This window comes from Nelumbo nucifera, chromosome 1 (assembly GCF_055504915.1).
Source record: "Nelumbo nucifera cultivar China Antique chromosome 1, China Antique-T2T, whole genome shotgun sequence".
In the NCBI taxonomy this organism is placed as follows: domain Eukaryota; kingdom Viridiplantae; phylum Streptophyta; class Magnoliopsida; order Proteales; family Nelumbonaceae; genus Nelumbo; species Nelumbo nucifera.
The window spans coordinates 100,330,303-100,350,493 of record NC_142649.1 but is presented as its reverse complement, the minus strand read 5'-3'; the positions used below and the strand labels follow the sequence as shown (position 1 = coordinate 100,350,493).

Genomic DNA, 20,191 nt, shown 5'->3' with positions numbered 1-20,191 from the left:
ACCTTACAATACCAATTACCAAAATTAAATTCCTAAATCTAAGAAAGCTTTTGCATGTAAAAGGAATGTGAGGACTTACATGATCGCAGTCACTCTTGATTCCTTAGGTTTCAACGGGAACTCCAAGTAATGTGCTTGTAGTGGCATGATCGACATTACTTTTGAAGCACTCATTAAGTGGTGTTAGTCCATATTCAACATCTCACGTTAGAATCATTCCTTGCAATGGCCAAACCTCAAACATTGACTAGGGGTTGCAAATGTCCTTACCAAGATAAGTAGATCCGAGTGGGGAAGAAAAGGAAAAACTGAAGTTGATATTGTACGTGTCTTCACATGTACCTTATTCTTGAACTAGGGCTATCAACGGGTCGGGTCTTCCCAACGGATCCTCGCAGACCAAACCATTAATAACAGTTATAGTTCGGTAAGTTTATCCGATCGAAGAATCAGGCCGGGTCTCGCTCTCAGCAGTCCCAAACCAATTCGGAGCCAAAGTCGTTCGCTTTATTAATTATATGTGATATATTGTTAATATTCCTTATCATTTTATCAAATTATACACTTAAAATATCAAATTTTATGTATAATACTAGTTAAAAGTGTTTGTTTTCTTAGCTTATCTCTAGTTTAATCTTTCTCCTTCAATTTTTATTAAGGATATATCACTAACTTTTAAATTTTAAGTTCATAGTTAAATAGAACACTAATAGTTTTTAGCATAATTGGTTTGGTTGTTATTTGAACTTAGTTTTTATTCTTCCAAGAACGGTTCAGGGTCTATGTTTTTGGGCCGATTAACAACCGGTTTGGGAATGCTTCTTCCTAGACCCGAGTCAGACCCAACCCATTGACGGACCTACGTTGAGTGGCCATTTGCTGGTCGAGCCACACCTTGAAACTTCCGAAAGAACAGTCAACCACGCATCCTGCACAATGAAAACAAAATGTATCCATTAAAAATGAGCAAAACAGAATGAACAGAAACCAACATCACAACATAAATCGATAGTTAGTTACCTTACCAAAATTAGAACTAACAAAAGCACCGAAAAAGGTGGCCATTGACTTCTTCCTTTCTTGCTGCATCGGCATTTGCACCTCATCTATTATAGGAAAACCAGAGGTAAGGTGTTCATAGTGCAACTGTATATCATTTTTCTATCTGCTTATTCAGTCACATAAATTCCATGAAAAGTACTGTACTATAACCATACAAAAAGGTACTGCTTAGGTTCTGCCTTTTTCCAACGGTTTTGACAAGAACTGGTCAGAATTGTATGGTGGAAGAGTCGGGAGCCCCGTTCCACGGACGGGCATGACGTCGTGGAATCTGCATCTACGCACACTACCCAAGCAAATTAGAAAATGCAGGAGCTTATATAAAGGAGTGGAGAGAGCAACTTCTCTATTGCAATAGCTTGAGAGGATGCGTACCAAACATGCAATTCAAGCATCGTTGGTGGCTGCACTTGTAAGTCGCGAGGATATGATGAACACCTGTAGAAAGAACAAAGTTGAGTACATAAAATTATAGCAAGTTTGCATCGTTGACAATCTTCAACTAGCACATAACATTGGCAATTCCGAATCTATTTCACGGCCAAGTCTCTTTATGTCTAAAGAATTGGCCTGCTCAAGAATATCGAGTAAAAATGAAGAAAAGCAAACGATTCTAGAAGACAAAATGGGAGATGCAAGTTATAGTGGCTTACTTTGCGTGCTTTGACTGGTTCCATTGGTGCTCCACTTAGTACACTTGAATCGTATCTGCCACATAATCTCATAGAAGGGCCAATTCCTGGACATAATCGAGACAATTTTATAAAACAAGAAAAGAAAATACCCTACAATACCGATTACCAAAAATAATCTTTTGTATTTAAGAAAAATTTTGCATGTAAAAGGAATACGAGGACTTACCTGGTCGCAGTCACTCTTGATACCTTAGTTTTCAACAGGAGCTCCAAATAACGTGTCTGTTGTGGCACGCTCGACATTGCTTTTGAAGCACTCATTAAGCCGTGCAGTCCAAAATCAACATCCCACATTAGAATCATTCCTTGTAATAGCCAAACCTTGAATATTGACTAGGGGATGCATATCTCCTTACCAAGATAAGTAGATCCGAGTGGGGAAGGAAAGGAAATACCGGTGTTGATGTCGTACGGGTCTTCACCCGTAACTTATTCTTGAATTAGGGCTATCAACGGGTCGGGTCTTCCCAACAGATCCTCGTTCACCGAACCATTAATAATGGTTCTGGTTCAGTAAGTTTATCTGAATAAAGAATCGGGCCGGTTCTTTCTCTCAACTCTCCCAAATCGATTCGGACCGAAAATCGTTCACTTTATTAAATATTTGTGATATATTGTTAACATTCTTATCATTCTATCATACTGTACACTTAAAATGTCAAATTTTATGTATAATACTAATTAAAAGTGTTTGTTTTCCTAGTTTATCTCTAGTTTAATCTTTCTCCCTCAATTTTTATTATGGTTACATTATTAAATTTTAAATTTTAAGTTCTTAGTTAAATAGAGTACAAATAGTTTTTAGCATAACCGGTTTGGTTGTTATTTGAAATTAGCTTTTATTCTTCCGATAACGGTTCTTGGTTTATGTTTTTGGGCCAATTAACAACCGGTTTGGGAATGCTTCTTCCTAGACCCGAGTCGGACCCAACCCATTGACGGACCTACGTAGAGTGGCCATTTGCTGGTAGAGCCACACCGTGAAAATTCCGAAAGAACAGTCAACTACGCATCCTGCACTATGATAACAAAATGATATCCGTTAAAAATGAGCATAATAGAATGAACAGAAACCAACATCACCGCATAAATCGACTGTTAGTTACCTTGCCAAAATCAGAACTGACAAAAGCACCAAAAAATGTGGTCATCGACTTCTTCCTTTCTGGCTGCATCGGCATTTGCACCCCATTTATTCTAGGAAAACCAGAGGTAAAGTACTGTACTACAGTTAAACAATAAGGTACTGCTTAGGTTCTGCCCCTTTACTTATGGTTTCAACAAGAACCGGTCAAAATGGTATGGTTCTAGTGTCGGGAACCCCATTCCACGAACGATCAAGGCGTCGTTGAATCTGCATCTACGCACACTACCCAAGCAAATTAGTAAATGCTGGAGCTTATATAGAGGAGTAGAGAGAGCAACAACTTTATAGCAATAGCTTTAGAGGTTGCGTACCAAACCTGCAATTCAAGCATCGTTGGTGGATGCACTTGTAAGTCTCGGAGATATGATGGACACCTGAAGAAAGAACAAAGTTGAGTGCAAAAACTTATAGCGAGTTTGCATCGCAGACAATCTTCAATTAGCACATAACATTGGCTATTGCAAATCTATATCACGGCCAAGACTCTGTGTGTCCAAAGCATTGACCTGCCCAAGAATATCGAGTAAGAAATAGGAGAAAAACAATTCTAGAAAACAAAAGGGGAGATGAAGGGTATTGTGGCTTATTTTGGGTGCATTGATTGGGCCCATTGGTGCTCCACTTCATACACTTGAATCGTATTTGCTAGATAATCTCGTAGAAGTGCCGATTCCTAGAGATAACCGATAACAGTTTTATAAAACAAGAAAAGAAAATACCTTACAATACCAATTACCAAAATTAAATTCTAGAATCTAAGAAATCTTTTGCATGTAGAAGGAATGTGAGGACTGACATGATCGCAATATTCTTGATTCCTTAGATTTCAATGGGAGCTCCAAGTAATGTGCTTGTAGTGGCATGGTCGACATTGCTTTTGAAGCACTCATTAAGATGTGTCAGTCCAAAATCAACATCTTACGTTACATTCATTCCTCGCAATAGCCAAACCTTGAACATTGACTTGGGGTTGCAAATCTCCTAACCAAGATAAGTAGATCCGAGTTGGGGAAGAAAAGGAAAAACCGATATTGATATCGTACGTGTCTTCACCCATACGTTATTTTTGAACTAGGGCTATCAACGGGTCTGGTCCTCCCAACGGATCCTCGTAGACCAAACCATTAATAGCGGTTCTGGTTCGGTGAGCGGTCAAAGAATCGGGCCGGTTCTCGCTCTCAACAGTCCCAAACCGATTCGGACCCAAAGTCATTCGCTGTGTTAATTACATGTGATATATTGTTAATAATCTTTTCATTTTATCATATTATACACTTAAAATTTCAAATTTTATGTATAATACTAGTTAAAAGTTTTTGTTTTCCTATCTTATCTCTACTTTAATCTTTCTCCTTCAATTTTTATTAAGGTTATATTATAAACTTTTAAATTTTAAGTTCCTAGTTAAATAGAGCGCTAATAGTTTTTAGCATAATCGGTTTGGTTGTTATTTGAACTTAGCTTTTATTCTTCCAAGAACGGTTCTGGGTCTATGTTTGTGGGATGATTCACAACCGATTGAGTGGCCATTTGCTGGTCGAGCCACACCTTGAAGCTTCCGAAAGAACAATCGACCACGCATCCTGCTCAATGAAAACAAAAAGGGTATCCGTAAAAAATGTGGAGAACAGAATGAATAGAAACCAACGTCACTACATAAATCGATAGTTAGTTTCCTTGCCAAAATCAGAACTAACAAAAGCACTGAAAAAGGTGGTCGTTGACTTCTTCCTTTCTGGTTGCATCGGCATTTGCACCTCATCTATTCTAGGAAAACTAGAGGTAAAGTGTTCATAGTGCAACTGTATATCATTTTTCTTTCTATTTATTCAGTCACAATAATTCCATGAAAAGTATTGTACTACAATTATACAAAAAGGTACTGCTTAGGTTCTGCCTTTTACTTACGGTTTCAACAAGAACCTATCAGAATTGTATGGTGGAAGAGTCGGGAGCCCCATTCCACGAACGGGCATGACGTCGTGCAATCTGCATCTACGCAAAATACCCAAGCAAATTAGTAAATGCAGGAGCTTATATAAGGGAGTAGAGAGAGCAACTTCTTTATTGCAATAGCTTGAGAGGTTGCATACCAAACCTGCAATTCAAGTTTCGCTGGTGGCTGCACTTGTAAGTCCCGAGGATATGATGGACACCTACAGAAAGAACAAAGTTGAGTACATAAAATTAAGCAATTTTGCATCGCTGACAATCTTCAACTAGCACATAACATTGGCTATTCAAAATCTATTTCACTGCCAAGTCTCTGTGTGTCTAAAGCATTGACCTGCCCAAGAATATCGAGTAAGAAATGGAGAAAACAAACAATTCTAAAAAACAAAACGGGAGATGCAGGTTACAGTGGCTTACTTTGCGTGCTTTGACTGGGACCATTGGTGCTCCACTTAGTAGACTTGAATCGTATCTGCCACATAATCTCGTAGAAGCGCCAATTCCTATAGATAACCAAGAACAGTTTTATAAAACAAGAAAAGAAAATACCCTACAATACCAATTACCAAAAATAAATTTCTGAATCTAAGGAAACTTTTGCATGTAAAAGGAATGCGAGGACTTACAAGGTCACAGTCACTCTTGATACCTTAGCTTTCAACGGGAGCTGCAAATAATGTGCTTGTTGTGGCACGATCGACATTGCTTTTGAAGCACTCATTAAGCCGTGCCAGTCCAAAATCAACATCCCACGTTAGAATCTTTCCTTGCAATAGCCAAACCTTGAATATTGATTAGGGGTTGCATATCTCCTTTCCAAGATAAGTAGATCCAAGTGGGGAAGGAAAGGAAATACCGGTGTTGATGTCATACGGGTCTTCACCCGTAACTTATTCTTGAACTAGGGCTATCAACGGGTCGGGTCTTCCCAACACATCCTCGCAGACCGAAACATTAATAATTGTTCTGGTTCATTAGGTTTATCTGACTGTAGAATCAAGCCGGTTCTTGCTCTCAACTGTCCCAAACCGATTCGGACCCAAAGTCATTCGCTTTATTAATTATATATGATATGTTGTTAATATTCTTTTCATTCTATCATATTATAAACTTAAAATTTTAAATTTTATGTATAATACTAGTTAAAATTGTTTTTTCCTATCTTATCTCTAGTTTAATCTTTCTCCTTCAATTTTTATCAAGGTTATATTATTAAATTTTAAATTTTAAGTTGCTAGTTAAATAATACACTAATAGTTTTTAGAATAATCGGTTTTGTTTTTATTTGAAGTAAACTTTTATTATTCAAAAGCAGTTACGGGTCTATGGTTTTAGGCCGATTAACAACTGGTTTGGGAATTCTTCTTCCTAGACCTGAGCCGGACCATACCCATTGACTGCCCTACATTGAGTGGCCATCTGCTGGTCAAGCCACACCTTGAAACTTAAGAAAGAACCATCGACCAGGCATCCTGCATAAATAAAACAGAAGGGGTATCTGTTAAAAATGTGCAGAACTGAATGAACAGAAACCAACATCACCACATAAATCAACAGTTAATTACCTTGCCAAAATTAGAATAGACAAAAACACAGAAAATGGTGGCCATTGACTTCTTCCTTTCTGGCTGTATCAGCATTTTCACCCAATCAATTCTAGGAAAACCAGAGGTAAAGTGTTCATAATGCAATTGCATATCATTTGTCTACCCGCTTATTCAGTCACAATTTCCATGAAAAGTACTGTACTACATGAAAACAAAATGGTACTGCTTAGGTTCTGCCTTTTACTTACGGTTTCAACAAGAACCGGTCAGAATTGTATGGTGGAAGAGTCGAGAACTCCATTCCACAGACGGGCAAGACGTCGTGAAATCTGCATCTACGCACACTACCCAAGCAAATTAGTAAATGTAGGAGCTTATGTAGAGGTGTAGAGAGAGCAACTTCTTTATATGAATAGCTTGAGAGGTTGCGTACCAAACTTCTTTATATGATGGACACCTGTAGAAAGAACAAAGTTGAGTGCCTAAAATTATAGCTAGTTTGCATTGCTGACAATCTTCAACTAGCACATAACATTGACTATTCCAAATATATATCACAGCCAAGTCTCTGTGTATCCAAAGCATTGACCTACCCAAGAATATCGAGTAAGAAATGGGAGAAAAACAAACAATTCTAGAAAACAAAACAGGAGATGCAGGTTATAGTGGCTTATTTTGGGTGCATTGATTGGGCCCATTAGTGCTCCACTTTGTACACTTGAATCGTCTCTGCCACATATTCTCGTAGAAGCGCCGATTCCTGGAGATAACCGAGAACAGTTTTTAAAGACAAGAAAAGAAAATACCCTACAATACCAAGTACAAAAATTAAATTTCTGAATCTAAGAAAGATTTTGCATGTAAAAGGTATGTGAGGACTTGCATGGTCGCAGTCACTCTTGATACCTTAGCTTTCAATGGGAGCTCCAAGTAATGCGCCTGTAGTGGCACGATTGACATTGCTTTTGGAGCACTCATTAAGTCGTGCCAGTCCAAAATCAATATCCCACGTTAGAATCATTCCTTGCGATAGACAAACCTTGAACATTGACTACGGATTGCAAATCTCCTTACCAATATAAGTAGATCCGAGTGGGGAAGGAAAGGAAATACCGGTGTTGATGTCTTACGGGTCTTCACCCGTAACTTATTCTTGAATTCGGGCTATCAACGGGTCAAGTCTTCCCAATAGATCCTCGCACACCGAACCATTAATAACGGTTCTGGTTCAGTAAGTTTATCTGAATAAATAATTGGGCCGGTTCTTGCTCTCAACTGTCCCAAACCGATTCGGACCGAAAATCGTTCACTTTATTAAATATTTGTGGATTCGGGCTATCAACGGGTCGGGTCTTCCCAACAGATCCTCGCACACCAAACCATTAATAACGGTTCTGGTTCAGTAAGTTTATCTGAATAAAGAATCGGGCCGGTTCTTGCTCTCAACTGTCCCAAACCGATTCGGACCGAAAATCATTCACTTTATTAAATATTTGTGATATATTGTTAATATTCTTATCATTCTATCATATTGTACACTTAAAATGTCAAATTTTATGTATAATACTAGTTAAAAGTGTTTGTTTTCCTAGCTTATCTCTAGTTTAATCTTTCTCCCTCAATTTTTATTAAGGTCACATTATTAAATTTTAAATTTTAAGTTCTTAGTTAAATAGAGTAATAATAGTTTTTAGCAATAGCGGGTTGGTTGTTATTTGAAATTAGCTTTTATTCTTCCAAGAACGGTTCTTGGTCTATGTTTTTGGGCCGATTAACAACCGGTTTGGGAATGCTTCTTCCTAGACCCGAGTCGGACCCAACCCATTGACGGACCTACGTAGAGTGGCCATTTGCTGGTCGAGCCACACCGTGAAACTTCCGAAAGAACAGTAACCACGCATCCTGCACAATGAAAACAAAATGGTATCCGTTAAAAATGAGCATAATAGAATGAACAGAAACCAACATCACCACATAAATCGACAGTTAGTTACCTTGCCAAAATCAGAACTAACAAAAGCACTGAAAAAGGTGGCCGTTGACTTCTTCCTAGGGGTGGCAACGAGTCGAGCTTTTCACGAGCTGCTCGAGCTCAGCTCGGTTTCAATCGAGCTTGAGCTCGAGCACGAGCCCAATTCAGTGGCTCGATTATTAAACATGCCTAGCTCGAGCCTACTAGAGCTTGGCTCGTGAGGCTCATGAGCCGGCTCGAATATATGTATATATATGCATATAGTTGATATTAAATATATGTAATATATATATTTTCTAAATATTTTTATAAAATATAAAAAGACCCAAGCCGAGCCGAGCTCCAACTCATGGATATGGCTCGAACCGAGCTCGAGCCTTGTAGAATAGTCTTGAGCCGAGCTTGAGCCTCATACTATTCGGCTCGCCTCGGCTTGAATCCACCCCTACTTCTTCCTTTCTGGCTACATCGACATTTGCACCACATCTATCCTATGAAAATCAGAGGTAAAGTGTTCATAATGCAGCTATATATCATTTTTCTACCCGCTTATTTAGTCACATAAATTCCATGAAAAGTACTGTACTACAAGAAAACAAAAAGGTGCTGCTTAGGTTTTGCCTTTTACTTATGGTTTCAACAAGAACTGGTCAGAATTGTATGGTGGAAGAGTCAAGAACTCCATTCCACGAACGGGCAAGACGTCGTGGAATCTGCATCTACGCACGCTACCCAAGCAAATTAGTAAATGCAGGAGCTTACATAGAGTAGAGAGAGCAACTTCTTTATAGCAATAGCTTGAGAAGTTGCGTACCAAACCTGCCATTCAAGCATCGTTGGTGGCTGCACTTGTAAGTCCCGGGGATATGATGGTCACCTACAAAAAGAACAAAGTTGAGTGCATAAAATTATAGCAAGTTTGTGTTGCTGACAATCTTCAACTAGCACATAACATTGGCTATTCCAAATCTATATCACGGCCATGTCTCTGTGTGTTCAAAGCATTGACCTGCCCAAGAATATCGAGTAAGAACTAGGAGAAAAACAAATAGTTCTGGAAAACAAACCGGTAGATGCAGGTTATAGTGGCTTATTCTGGGTGCATGGACGAGGCCCATTGCTGTTCCACTTCGCACATTTGAATTGAGTTGGGATTAATGCTGATTTGAGTGGAGTTGAACTGGTTCAGTAGTACCTAGATTTTTTTCTTTTAATTTTTTATAAGAAGCAGCAGATTTTAGTAGCATGCTACTGAGAATTTCTCAAGTGGTATTGATTCTACAACCCACCCCTCCAGCTCCCCCACGACAGCTCCATCTAGTATTTTCAGAAAAAAAAAAAAAAAACTATTTCAATGTTGGAGTATCTCCAAAATTGGTTAATTAGGTCCAGTTTGCTAATCTTTTCTCAAAAGAGGATTTTAAACTTTACCCAGTTAGTTTATCTAACTGAAAAAACTTAAAAATAAAATTTAGGACTTCCGACATGTAAAGTTAGATTTACTGTCACGTGCACTGCATCTAGCACTTGACTTGCCAATTTCTCTATCCTAGATGGGTAAATTCCCAGAGTGGGTTTCTCATGGATGTGAAATTCTCAGATGTAATAAATGAGAGTGGCCACTTTTTTCAACTTCTTTGGATGACAAGTGTAAGAATGAGGTTTGAGTCTAAGAATGGCAATCTTTTACAAAAAAAAAAAAGGACACAGTAATGGGGTGAGATCGACAAACAAGGCATTAACAGTGGTGCCGCTTGTACGAATTGCTGTTTTTTTAACTCTGGATTCAGTTATGTAATGTCTTATTTGTAGCAGATCTGGAGTCCATGGTCACCATTATCTCTTTTTTATGGATTTTGTTAGTAAGAGGGGGAGTGTGCAGAGATGTGTTTTTCCCTCTCCCTCACCCATGATGAGCATTTTTTGGCAGCATTCTCCATTTCTGTACATCTTCTGGATGTAATGTAGATTAGTAATTACTTTGTTTCTTGAAATGTTAATATATTTGCCTATATTTGCTGTTGTCATTGTTTTATAGGTATTATCCACATCCAAAGATTAGATGTTCTTAAAAATTGGAAGGAAACAACTTTTGGTTTTCCAGTTCAATCAGCTTAACCAATCCAAATTCAAGAATTATGTCAGAGAAATGAGGATAAGATGCAATTAGAAGCTATCTACTTGATCACCTCATCCGTCTTCATATAATAAAATACAACTCCTCCTTGGACAACATGCAGTAAGTGAAAGCAATTAAAGCAATAAGAAATCCACTTAGCAAAAAGAAATATATATCCAAGTATAGGCTTCAGAAAAATTCTAGAATTCTAAGTTCAGCTACCATTTTCCATTCATCCAGACATAAACAGAGAACAACAAAAAAAATCCCTCAAAGCAGGAGGGAAGCAGTAACGCAAGATATCTAACCCCATCAAACTAGTTCAAAACATCAATCACTTGCTTCCAAAGCAAGACAGCAGTATGCTGAGCAAAACCAAAAAAACAACTTTCCTGTTAATTGATCTTATTTTTGAATTCCGTGGCCTTCTTTCTACAATTCAAGTGTATGACACAATAAGGTACCAAATTTAACATGGCATTTTGTTAATTGTTTATTCAGCTATTATGGTATAAGAATTCCAAATTTTCTGTGACTTGGCTGGAGCTTTAGGCATTGTTGTAGAGGAAAGGCCTTAATTAATTCAGAGCTAACATTGTTGTGGTGTAGCCAGGTAGATCTTAAACATTTATTGTGGTATCATTATCTATCAACCTATCTGTCAAAAAAAATTATATCATTAGAGAACACCAGGTACCTTTTCTTTTCCTTCATTTTCTGGTTGTGTTGATGGTATGATTTCTTGTTTTGTTTTCTTACACAGTACACTAAAACTGTAAGGATCTTCGAGCACCTCTCCATGTATGACGTTTTCCATAATTGGCAATTGGCGGTTGTGTCCTCTTCAGTTAAACAGGTGGTGAGGTGACATCGGAATACACCTAATCCAAACTACATGTGACATTAGATTACACCATGGCCTGACAGAGTCAGCTTCAAGGAGCTTGATTGAAATTTTGGACGTATGGGGCTGTGCCAGTGATTGATTGCAATGTAAAACGGGTGAGGCCAGATCAAGATCAGTTTAGGTTTAGGGCAATGTAGATACTTGAGTTAACTGTTAGCCCAACTAAGCTTAGACCACTCTTCCCTAGCCTAGGCCACAGTGGGTTTTATGGGTTCATGCTAACCTGAAATTCACACACCCATGATGGAGATGATAACTGATAAGATGGACGAGTGGTAAAACAAGAAATGATAAAATAAAAACAAGAATATATAAATAATGCATAGAAAAGGACCTTGATTGGGCCCAAAATGTGACAAGATACAGAAAACTAATTTAGAACAATGATCACATGGACCAGGAATAATAAAAGGCGAGATGCTAACTTGCTGTAAATTGAACAGCCTAAAAGACAAAGGAAAGACCTAAAACTGCAATTGCATTATCCACCTAAACAATGAAAAAACCAAGATATTCGTGGAAGCAAGGCATTTTTCATGTTCTTGGATTCAATTAAGGAATGTTATGAGGCTATAGTGATTGCTAAGTTTTTGTCTTTGATGTACAGTTACATGAAGAAAATTCGCATGGTATGATTGATACTACGATTCCCTTGATAACTTGCACTATGATGCATACAGAGGAGCTTTGCAAAAGGGAAAACTTGGTTCGGCAAAGGAAGTTGGTTTACCTATTTGATGACGATGAAGCTTAGACGACGAGTGGTTGCCACCGGCTTCAAGACTTTTGAGTTCGAAACAAAGTTGACTGAATCAGAGAGGAGCAGGAGAGCTTGGATGAGAGTTACAGGAAGAGGTGAACTGAACTGGAAAGTCTCTCCAAGAGATGAGAAGGAATCCCGAAAAGCTCCGGTTGGGCAATCTTCCAAGAGGCCTTAACCGTTCTTGATCTTGATCTTTCTACCTCTGCAGGCGGGGAAGAGCAGAGTGGTGGTATCTGGAGGCTTCGCCCACATTTCTATAGTCTATCAAACTGGTCCGTTCGGTTCTTGGAAACGTTCGTTTGCATAAAGACTGAAGGCCTAGGGTTGCGCATTCCAGAGGAGGAGAAAAGCTCCGGTTGGGCAATCTTCCAGGAGGCCTTAACCGTTCTTGATCTTGATCTTTCTACCTCTGCAGGCGGGGAAGAGCAGAGTGGTGGTATCTGGAAGCTTCGCCCACATTTCTATAGTCCATCAAACTGGTCCGTTCGGTTCTTGGAAACGTTCGTTTGCATAAAGACTGAAGACCTAGGGTTGGGCATTCCGGAGGAGGAGAAAAAGCTCCGGTTGGGCAATCTTCCAGGAGGCCTTAACCGTTCTTGATCTTGATCTTTCTACCTCTGCAGGCGGGGAAGAGCAGAGTGGTGGTATCTGGAGGCTTCGCCCACATTTCTATAGTCCATCAAACTGGTCCGTTCGGTTCTTGGAAACGTTCGTTTGCATAAAGACTGAAGACCTAGATATCTTAGATTGGAAGAGAAAATCTTTTCGAATCTAAACGAACATGATCAAATCTTATATGACCGTTGGCCGTTGCAATGGAAATGCGCGCTAACCCAATTCCGGGTGAAGATGGTAATTATAACGGTTCGGATTTCGGGTATTCCGACCCACACCTATTTTGTAGTTTTATAAATATATATTTCAATAAATATTATATTATTTATATATTTTATATAATATATAAAATACAAATTATAGATTTTATAAAATATATAATGTTGAGTTGGGTCGGGCCGGGATTTTTTGACAAATTCCGAGCCTGGCCCAAAACATAGTCAGGCACCCCCGACCGGGGTGCGAGCCAGGCTAGGCCGGCCATCAGGCTACCCGACCCATGAACAGGTCTACCTCGGGGTGGGGAAAATTTGGAGATTCCCTATCCTCAACGACTCGCCACCAGGGACGAAGCGGGGACGGGGTAGAGTGTCTTAACTATGGGGGTGAGGGACAGGGAGGAGTGCCACATCTCGTGCATCACATGGGCCCTACTAGTTATAATTACTTTTGTGCTTTTGATATTTTTTAAAGTATAACATAAGTTTGTTATAGAATATATTTTTTGTTTTTGAAATAATATATGAGATATGATTTAGTTATTAATATTATTTAATTATTAACTAATACCATTATTTAACATTTTAAAATATTAATTATTTATTAAATTTAATAATCCATGAAATTATAATTTATACTATTATTACTTAATTTTGTTATTAATTTTGTAAAAAATAAAATTATTATTAATTCAAAAGTTATGAAATCTATTATAATTATTATTCTACTCTTAAGAAATTTTTTTACAATTTATTACATAATTTCGTAATTTTAACTATTTAGAATTTAGTTATGTTAAATATTTCATTATTTAAATATTTAAATAATATCTAAAATATTTAATATTTTGTTATTTAAATTTTATATCTTTAAAGTTATTATGTAATTGTAAATATTTTGCTACATAATTATTTAGATGTTTTTAATATTTTGTTATTTAAATAATTTTTTATTTATATTTTTTAAACATTATTTAGTTATTAAATTGAATAATCCATAAAATTATAATTTGTATTGTTATTACAAATTTTCTTATGAATTTCATAAAAAATATAAAACTATTAATAATATGAATACTATTAAACCTATTATAATTGTTTTTTGTGCTTTTAACAAATATTTTAAAGTTATTAACATAATTTCATTATAATATTTAAATAATTGTTAAATGTTTTAATTGAAACTTTCTTTAGATGGATATAAATGAAAAGTGGGAGAGAGGATAAATAAGAATTAGAGATAATTTAGAAGATAAATAGAAATTAGGGAGAGATGGAGATAATTTAAGAGAAAGTAGGGAATAGTTAGTTTCCTAATAAGAATAACTGGAAAAAAAGGAGATAAGCCATGTTAAGTGGCAACTCCTAGTCCTTCTAGAGGAAATCTTGCACCCCCTCTAGAATTGCGCGGTTTGGAGAAAACCCTCCAAAAGTAGGCATATGACGCTGTCAGCGAAAAACACACGGATTCTTTAATAAAAGGCGAAAAGAATAGTTCACTTTGTGCTTACAGCATGGTTGCGTGTTGTGAATCAATTTTGATTGGAATTTTATATGTGCTTATTTATTAGAAAGTTTGCTACTGTTTCGATGTGGGACTCTATCCAATAGCTCAATACCCAATAATGAATACCAAAACCATATCAACAATGTTCACTTCCTATTGTAACTCGAGAGAAATCCAACACAACACTTGGTGAAGTTTGGCTTCCTCTCATGATTCCCAAGTGAAAGGGCGGGAATCAATACCAAAATGGATCCACTAACCACCACATATAAGATAATCAGTCTTTTACACAAATACATGACACCAAATCAATTTTGTTTTTTCTTTTTTAATAAAAGACTAGTAAAAAGCCCATGCAATGCACAGGGTAAAAAGAATAATTATAATTCATTTTTAATTATTTTTAAAACCAAGTATTTGACAATTACTCCATTATTTTTCAATTAGTGCAGTATGTAGACTTTAAATGCAAAATAATTTGGTTTGGTTGTTATCGGACTCCACATCGTGTGTGTGTGTGTAAGAGAGAGAGAGAGAGAGAGCAAATAAGCACACATACCTGTAATCTATACAAATAATCTCCAAAATACTATTGTTCTACCAAAAAATAAGAAAAAAGAATAAAGAACAATCCCTTATAATGTTCAATGTCATAACTCAAGAAGAAGTGATTTAAACAAAAAAAAAAATTGTAATTTTAAAGTTTGAGACAAGCAATGAAATTAAAAAAAGCGGGACTTAAGAATTCCAAATGACCTAGCCTTTTGACACCCAAGACCCTCTGAACATATTTTGCTTCAAGCAACTTCCAAACCCAGTATATATATCACAATAACGGCGAGAAGCCTTTGCCCATAAGAAGACCCACTTAGCTACAATTGGTTCATGAGAAACCTTGATCTTTCACCATCGTCAAGTCAATCTCAGCCCTCATGATCCTCATTGCCAAATCTATGAAAATCACTCAAAGAAAATTATAAATTATAAATAGGATAGACAACTTTACAAATAGAAAAATGAAATTTTTAAAATTAAAAAAAAAGTACTTACATCATAGGATTATGAGCTTATCATCAACTTTAAGGACTTTAGATGGCTACAATGAAAATTATTTAAATATATAAGATTATAATACAAAGGGAATTGATTTGTAGAACAAACTTACCTCTTTTACTAATTGATTAAATAACCATTTAATCCCGGCATCTTCTTCCCCCTTCATTTTCATTTTTTTGGAATAAAAAAAATTGTCTCAATCAATCCACTAGGAAAGCCAAAGATTACTAAAAAAAGAAAGAACAAAGAACAAAATACGAACCTCCAATTAGTAAATCAAACAAAGTTGATTGTTAACTTGAGAATGACCTTTGCCATTAAGAATTTGACAACATTGAAAATGTTTGGGTATCAAAGCATGTATCCCATGTTAAATTGTCTTAATTTTGTTGGTAAGCCTCTGATTTTCGTCCAAAACGAATTGGAGAACACTTAACATTTGATCTATCACAAATGTCCAAAACATGCTGTCCAAACCATGCATTAATTTTTATTTTCGTTTTTATATGCACACTCTTTCTTATTGTTATATACTCAATATAACTTCGCACTTGAAGGGTAAAATGGGTAAGAAAATCAAGGTGTTTGATGAAAATGAGAATGACCATTCTCATTTTTATTAATGGTCATAGAAAAATAATTCTTAGGTTTTGCTATTAATGTTTTTTAACAAATTTAAATGCCATTCAACAACTAAAACAGTATAATGTATAAACTAAATTCCTTTTCCTATATCGAGTGATGTTGATTATTCTAATATGGGGTTTGCTAGGTCTGATGAGTGTGAAATGCCATGAGAAGTGCAAAAGTTTCATAAAAAGAGTACAGAAGTCTGGGAAGACTGGCTTTTCTCGAGATTGCCCTTATGAAACAATTGTGCCTACCAGTGTTTTAAAAAAAATGACTAAGAGCTGGAACCGTTATGACCATTGGTCGGGGTTGATGGTTCGATCGTCCGGTTCTAAAAAATAAAAAAAATAATAATTAAAATAAAAGAGGTCAAAACTATTAGAACAGGTTGAACGGGTCGATAGTTTGACCGCTTGGGTCAATGGGTCATTAACCAATTCAACGGTTTTTGGTCAGGGGTTGGGTTTGGGGTAAAACGGAATTGGTTGCCTAAATGGTTCCCAGGCCAAACGACTTGACCACCTGAGTCAACAACAGTTCGAAAACATTGGTGCCTACAATGATCCAATGGATGGATACGGCTATCTTATCCAGTCAGCTTGGTAATCAAAAGCTTGAATTGTAACATGGTAATCTAAAGGTTAAGGCAAAGAGTGCTGCATATTTCTGATGCTTCGTCAATCTCATTCTTTCTATTTTTTTACATCATTGATGATGGAAATGATTGAGAAATGTATTCATGGTGTCATTCTTTCCATGATCTGATTGTGCCAAACCATTGATTTATAGTGAAGTGATTACCTTTTGAGGCTTTTCTTGATAATTGTTTTTGTTTTCTTGATATGAAAATGTCCACCTAGCAATCATCCACAATATGGGACCGGCTACATGAATCCTATTTTTCCATTCCGTTCTACTTGATGTCATATTCGTTATTACATTATTGGTGCTTAAATCATTTCTTACTATATCTATCCATTTTCTTTTTGGTCTATCCCTAACCCTTCTTAACTCATTCAACTTGCAAAACTACTTCCTTAAGTGGGCAATGGTAGATTGCTTCTCACCTAGGAAACATGCTTGCCAAGTTATACAACTAATATAGACTGCTTGCAAAGATACACAATATCATTTTGCATAACGTCTGCCATACTGAGTTATATTATAGCTCATCCAGACTACAAGCATAGGAAACAGGTGTGTCTGATTGAAGTCAAGCTTGTTTTGTTTTTTATTGCATTCTTCCTTTTTATAGTTACTGTTGAGTTTTTATACAAGTGGTATCTTATTGTATCCATTCATTCAAAACAACATTTGGTATAACATGTACAAGTGCCATTTCCTAATGTTGGTCCTAGCTATCCTAGGTTCGGTATGGGTGGAATGTATGCAAACCTAACCACTCTATCTTCTCACCATCCCTATTTAAAATTCGAGAAAACTTGCCCTGTTTGGAGTGGGGCAGGGTAGGGCCTCAGTTTTATAGGGAAAATTGTCATCCCTACAATTCTAATAATTTTCTATAACTAATTAACTAATAGTAAAAAAATTACAATGTTTTCTGATAATTTCCAAAAATTATTGAAATTATTGTTGAGTGACCAACTAACTCCCTAACCCGACCATATCAGTTTGGCTAGCCAAATAATCCAATCGAACTGAATTTCCTAGTGAATACTCATAATTTCAACTAAATTAATAGTCTAATACCTAACAAATAACAATAGTTTAAACTCCAATAATTATTGAAAAATTACAGTGAAAATACAAAATTGCTGCAAATATATTTATAACAAAAATACAATAAATAACTGATAAAAAGCTTTAACACCTATAAGTTTAATCTACTTCCACTATTTCAATAATATTCATTTTTTCATTTATTTATATTTTTTATTCTTATTAAACCTACTACAGAATTTTGTTATTTAATCTATTTTTTGTTTTTTAAATAATGTTTAAAATATGATTTAGTATTCATTTTTGTATATTGAAATCATTTAAAATAGTATATAAAACATAAATAATTATTAAAAATTAGTATATAAAACATAATTAATACCCTACCCCACCCCGAACAAGGCAAGTTTTCTCGAATCTTAAATAGGATGGGGAAGAGACAAGGTGGGGACGGGGAAAAATATTTTTACTCCAAATTAGGGATGGGGAAGGGACGGGATTTGCATATAATTCCCCAAACCCGATGGTAATTTAGTAAAATATCAGTAAAATTAATATTGACTTTTAAAATATCTCTAAGTTTTTCGTTTTTCCTCATATTCCTATAGTCCTAGGATCTCACAATTCCGTTTATAAAATACCCCCAAATTGTCAAAATCAAATTCCTAAAATACACCAAATTCCTATAATCCTATTTATAAAATATCCACAAATTAGATTATTTTTAGGTGGTTGCCTCAGGGTAGACCTGTTCATGGGCCTAGCCGGGCCGAACCGGGCTCGGATCGGGCTTTCACTCTGTATTAACAGATTTTTCAAAGGCCCGAGCCCGGCCCTCATAAAAAGCCCGAAGCCCGAGCCTGGGCCCAAGCCCGAAATTTAGCCCACACTGTTACTACTACTGAAGCGGCTGAATAGAGAGAGAGGGAGAGAGAGAGAGAGAGAGAGAGAGAAATTATAAAGAAAAGAATAAAATATGTATATATTAAATTATAAATATATATTTCAATAAATATATATATATTTTATATAATATATAAAATACATATTATATATTTTATAAAATATATAATGTTGAGTCGGGTCGGGCCGGGCTTTTTTGACAAATCCCTAGCCTGGCCTGAAACACAATCGGGCTTACTATGTTAAGCCCGAGGTTAGGCCCGCGGGCCTAATTACATGACCCAGTCCAACTGGGGTGCGAGCTGGGCCGGGCTGGGCCATCAGGCTACCCGGCCCATGAACAGGTCTACCTCGGGGTGAGGAAAACTTGGGGATTCCCTATCCTTGACGACTCGCCACCAGGGATGAAACGGGGATGGGGTAGAGTGTCTTAACCATGGGGGCGAGGGACAGGGAGGAGTGCCACATCTTGTGCATCACATGAGCCCTACTAGTTATAATTACTTTTGTGCTTTTGATATTTTTAGAAGTATAACATAATTTTCTTATTTAATATACTTTTTGTTTTTGAAGTAATATATAAGATATGATTTAGTTATTAATATTATTTAAATATTAAATAATACCATCATTTAACATTTTAAAATATTAATTATTTATTAAATTTACAAATCCATGAAATTAAAATTTATACTATTATTACATAATTTTGTTATTAATTTTGTAAAATATAAAATTATTATGAATTCAAAAGTTATGAAATCTATTATAATTATTATTCTACTCTTAAGAAAATTTTTTAATATTTATTACATAATTTCAAAATTTTAACTATTTAAACATGTAGTTATGTTAAATATTTCATTATTTAAATATTTAAATAATATGTAAAATATTTAATATTTTTGTTATTTAAATTTTATATCTTTAAAGTTATTATGTAAATGTAAATATTTTGTTACATAATCATTCAGATGTTTTTAATATTTTGTTATTTAAATAATTTTTTTATATATTTTAAACATTATTTAGTTATTAAATTGAATAATCCATAAAAATATAAAACTATTAAAAATATGAATATTATTAAACCTATTATAATTACTTTTTGTGTTTTTAACAAATATTTTAAAGTTATTAGCATAATTTCACTATAATATTTAAATAATTGTTAAATATTTTAATTGAAACTTTCTTTAGATGGATATAAATGAAAAGTGGGAGAGAGGATAAATAGGAATTAGAGATAATTTAGAAGATAAATAGAAATTAGGGAGAGATGGAGATAATTTAAGAGAAAGTAGGGAATAGTTAGTTTCCTAATAAGAATAAGTAGAAAAAAAACAGGAGATAAGCCATGTTAAGTGGCAACTCCTATTGCTTCTAGAGGAAATCTTGCACCCCCTCTATAATTGTG

The 20,191-nt window shown here is 35.7% G+C and overlaps 1 protein-coding gene, 1 long non-coding RNA gene and 1 pseudogene across 9 annotated transcripts in view; 1 reads left to right on the top strand and 2 right to left on the bottom strand.

Moving 5' to 3' along the window:
• LOC104591029 (uncharacterized) overlaps window positions 1-12,271 on the bottom strand; it is a 31,571-nt gene extending 19,300 nt beyond the window's left edge. Inside the window, exons 1-14 of one of the 6 annotated variants that reach the window (XM_088890221.1) lie at window positions 12,133-12,271; window positions 9,139-9,253; window positions 6,653-8,306; window positions 6,423-6,485; window positions 5,484-6,329; window positions 5,275-5,360; window positions 5,003-5,060; window positions 4,813-4,899; window positions 3,701-4,487; window positions 3,221-3,577; window positions 3,027-3,117; window positions 2,864-2,926; window positions 1,218-2,771; window positions 80-1,106 (exon numbers count right to left, since the gene is read on the bottom strand). In XM_088890221.1, the coding sequence (XP_088746347.1) occupies window positions 4,352-4,487; window positions 4,813-4,899; window positions 5,003-5,060; window positions 5,275-5,360; window positions 5,484-5,605 (489 nt within the window). In that variant the 5' untranslated portion in view covers window positions 5,606-6,329; window positions 6,423-6,485; window positions 6,653-8,306; window positions 9,139-9,253; window positions 12,133-12,271 and the 3' untranslated portion in view covers window positions 80-1,106; window positions 1,218-2,771; window positions 2,864-2,926; ... (1 more) ...; window positions 3,221-3,577; window positions 3,701-4,351. The other 5 variants (XM_088890233.1, XM_088890214.1, XM_088890219.1 and 2 more) reach the window with 5 other exon arrangements.
• LOC148803627 (uncharacterized) overlaps window positions 1-13,116 on the top strand; it is a 34,976-nt gene extending 21,860 nt beyond the window's left edge. The window contains exons 5-6 of one of the 3 annotated variants that reach the window (XR_016077616.1): window positions 11,259-11,497; window positions 12,010-13,116. This is a non-coding gene — a long non-coding RNA (uncharacterized LOC148803627). The remainder of the gene's footprint in view (window positions 1-11,258; window positions 11,498-12,009) is intronic. The other 2 variants (XR_016077617.1, XR_016077614.1) reach the window with 2 other exon arrangements.
• A 1,290-nt stretch (window positions 13,117-14,406) lies between these two features.
• On the bottom strand, window positions 14,407-14,519 carry LOC148803626 (U5 spliceosomal RNA; annotated as a pseudogene).
• Window positions 14,520-20,191: the final 5,672 nt, after the last annotated feature.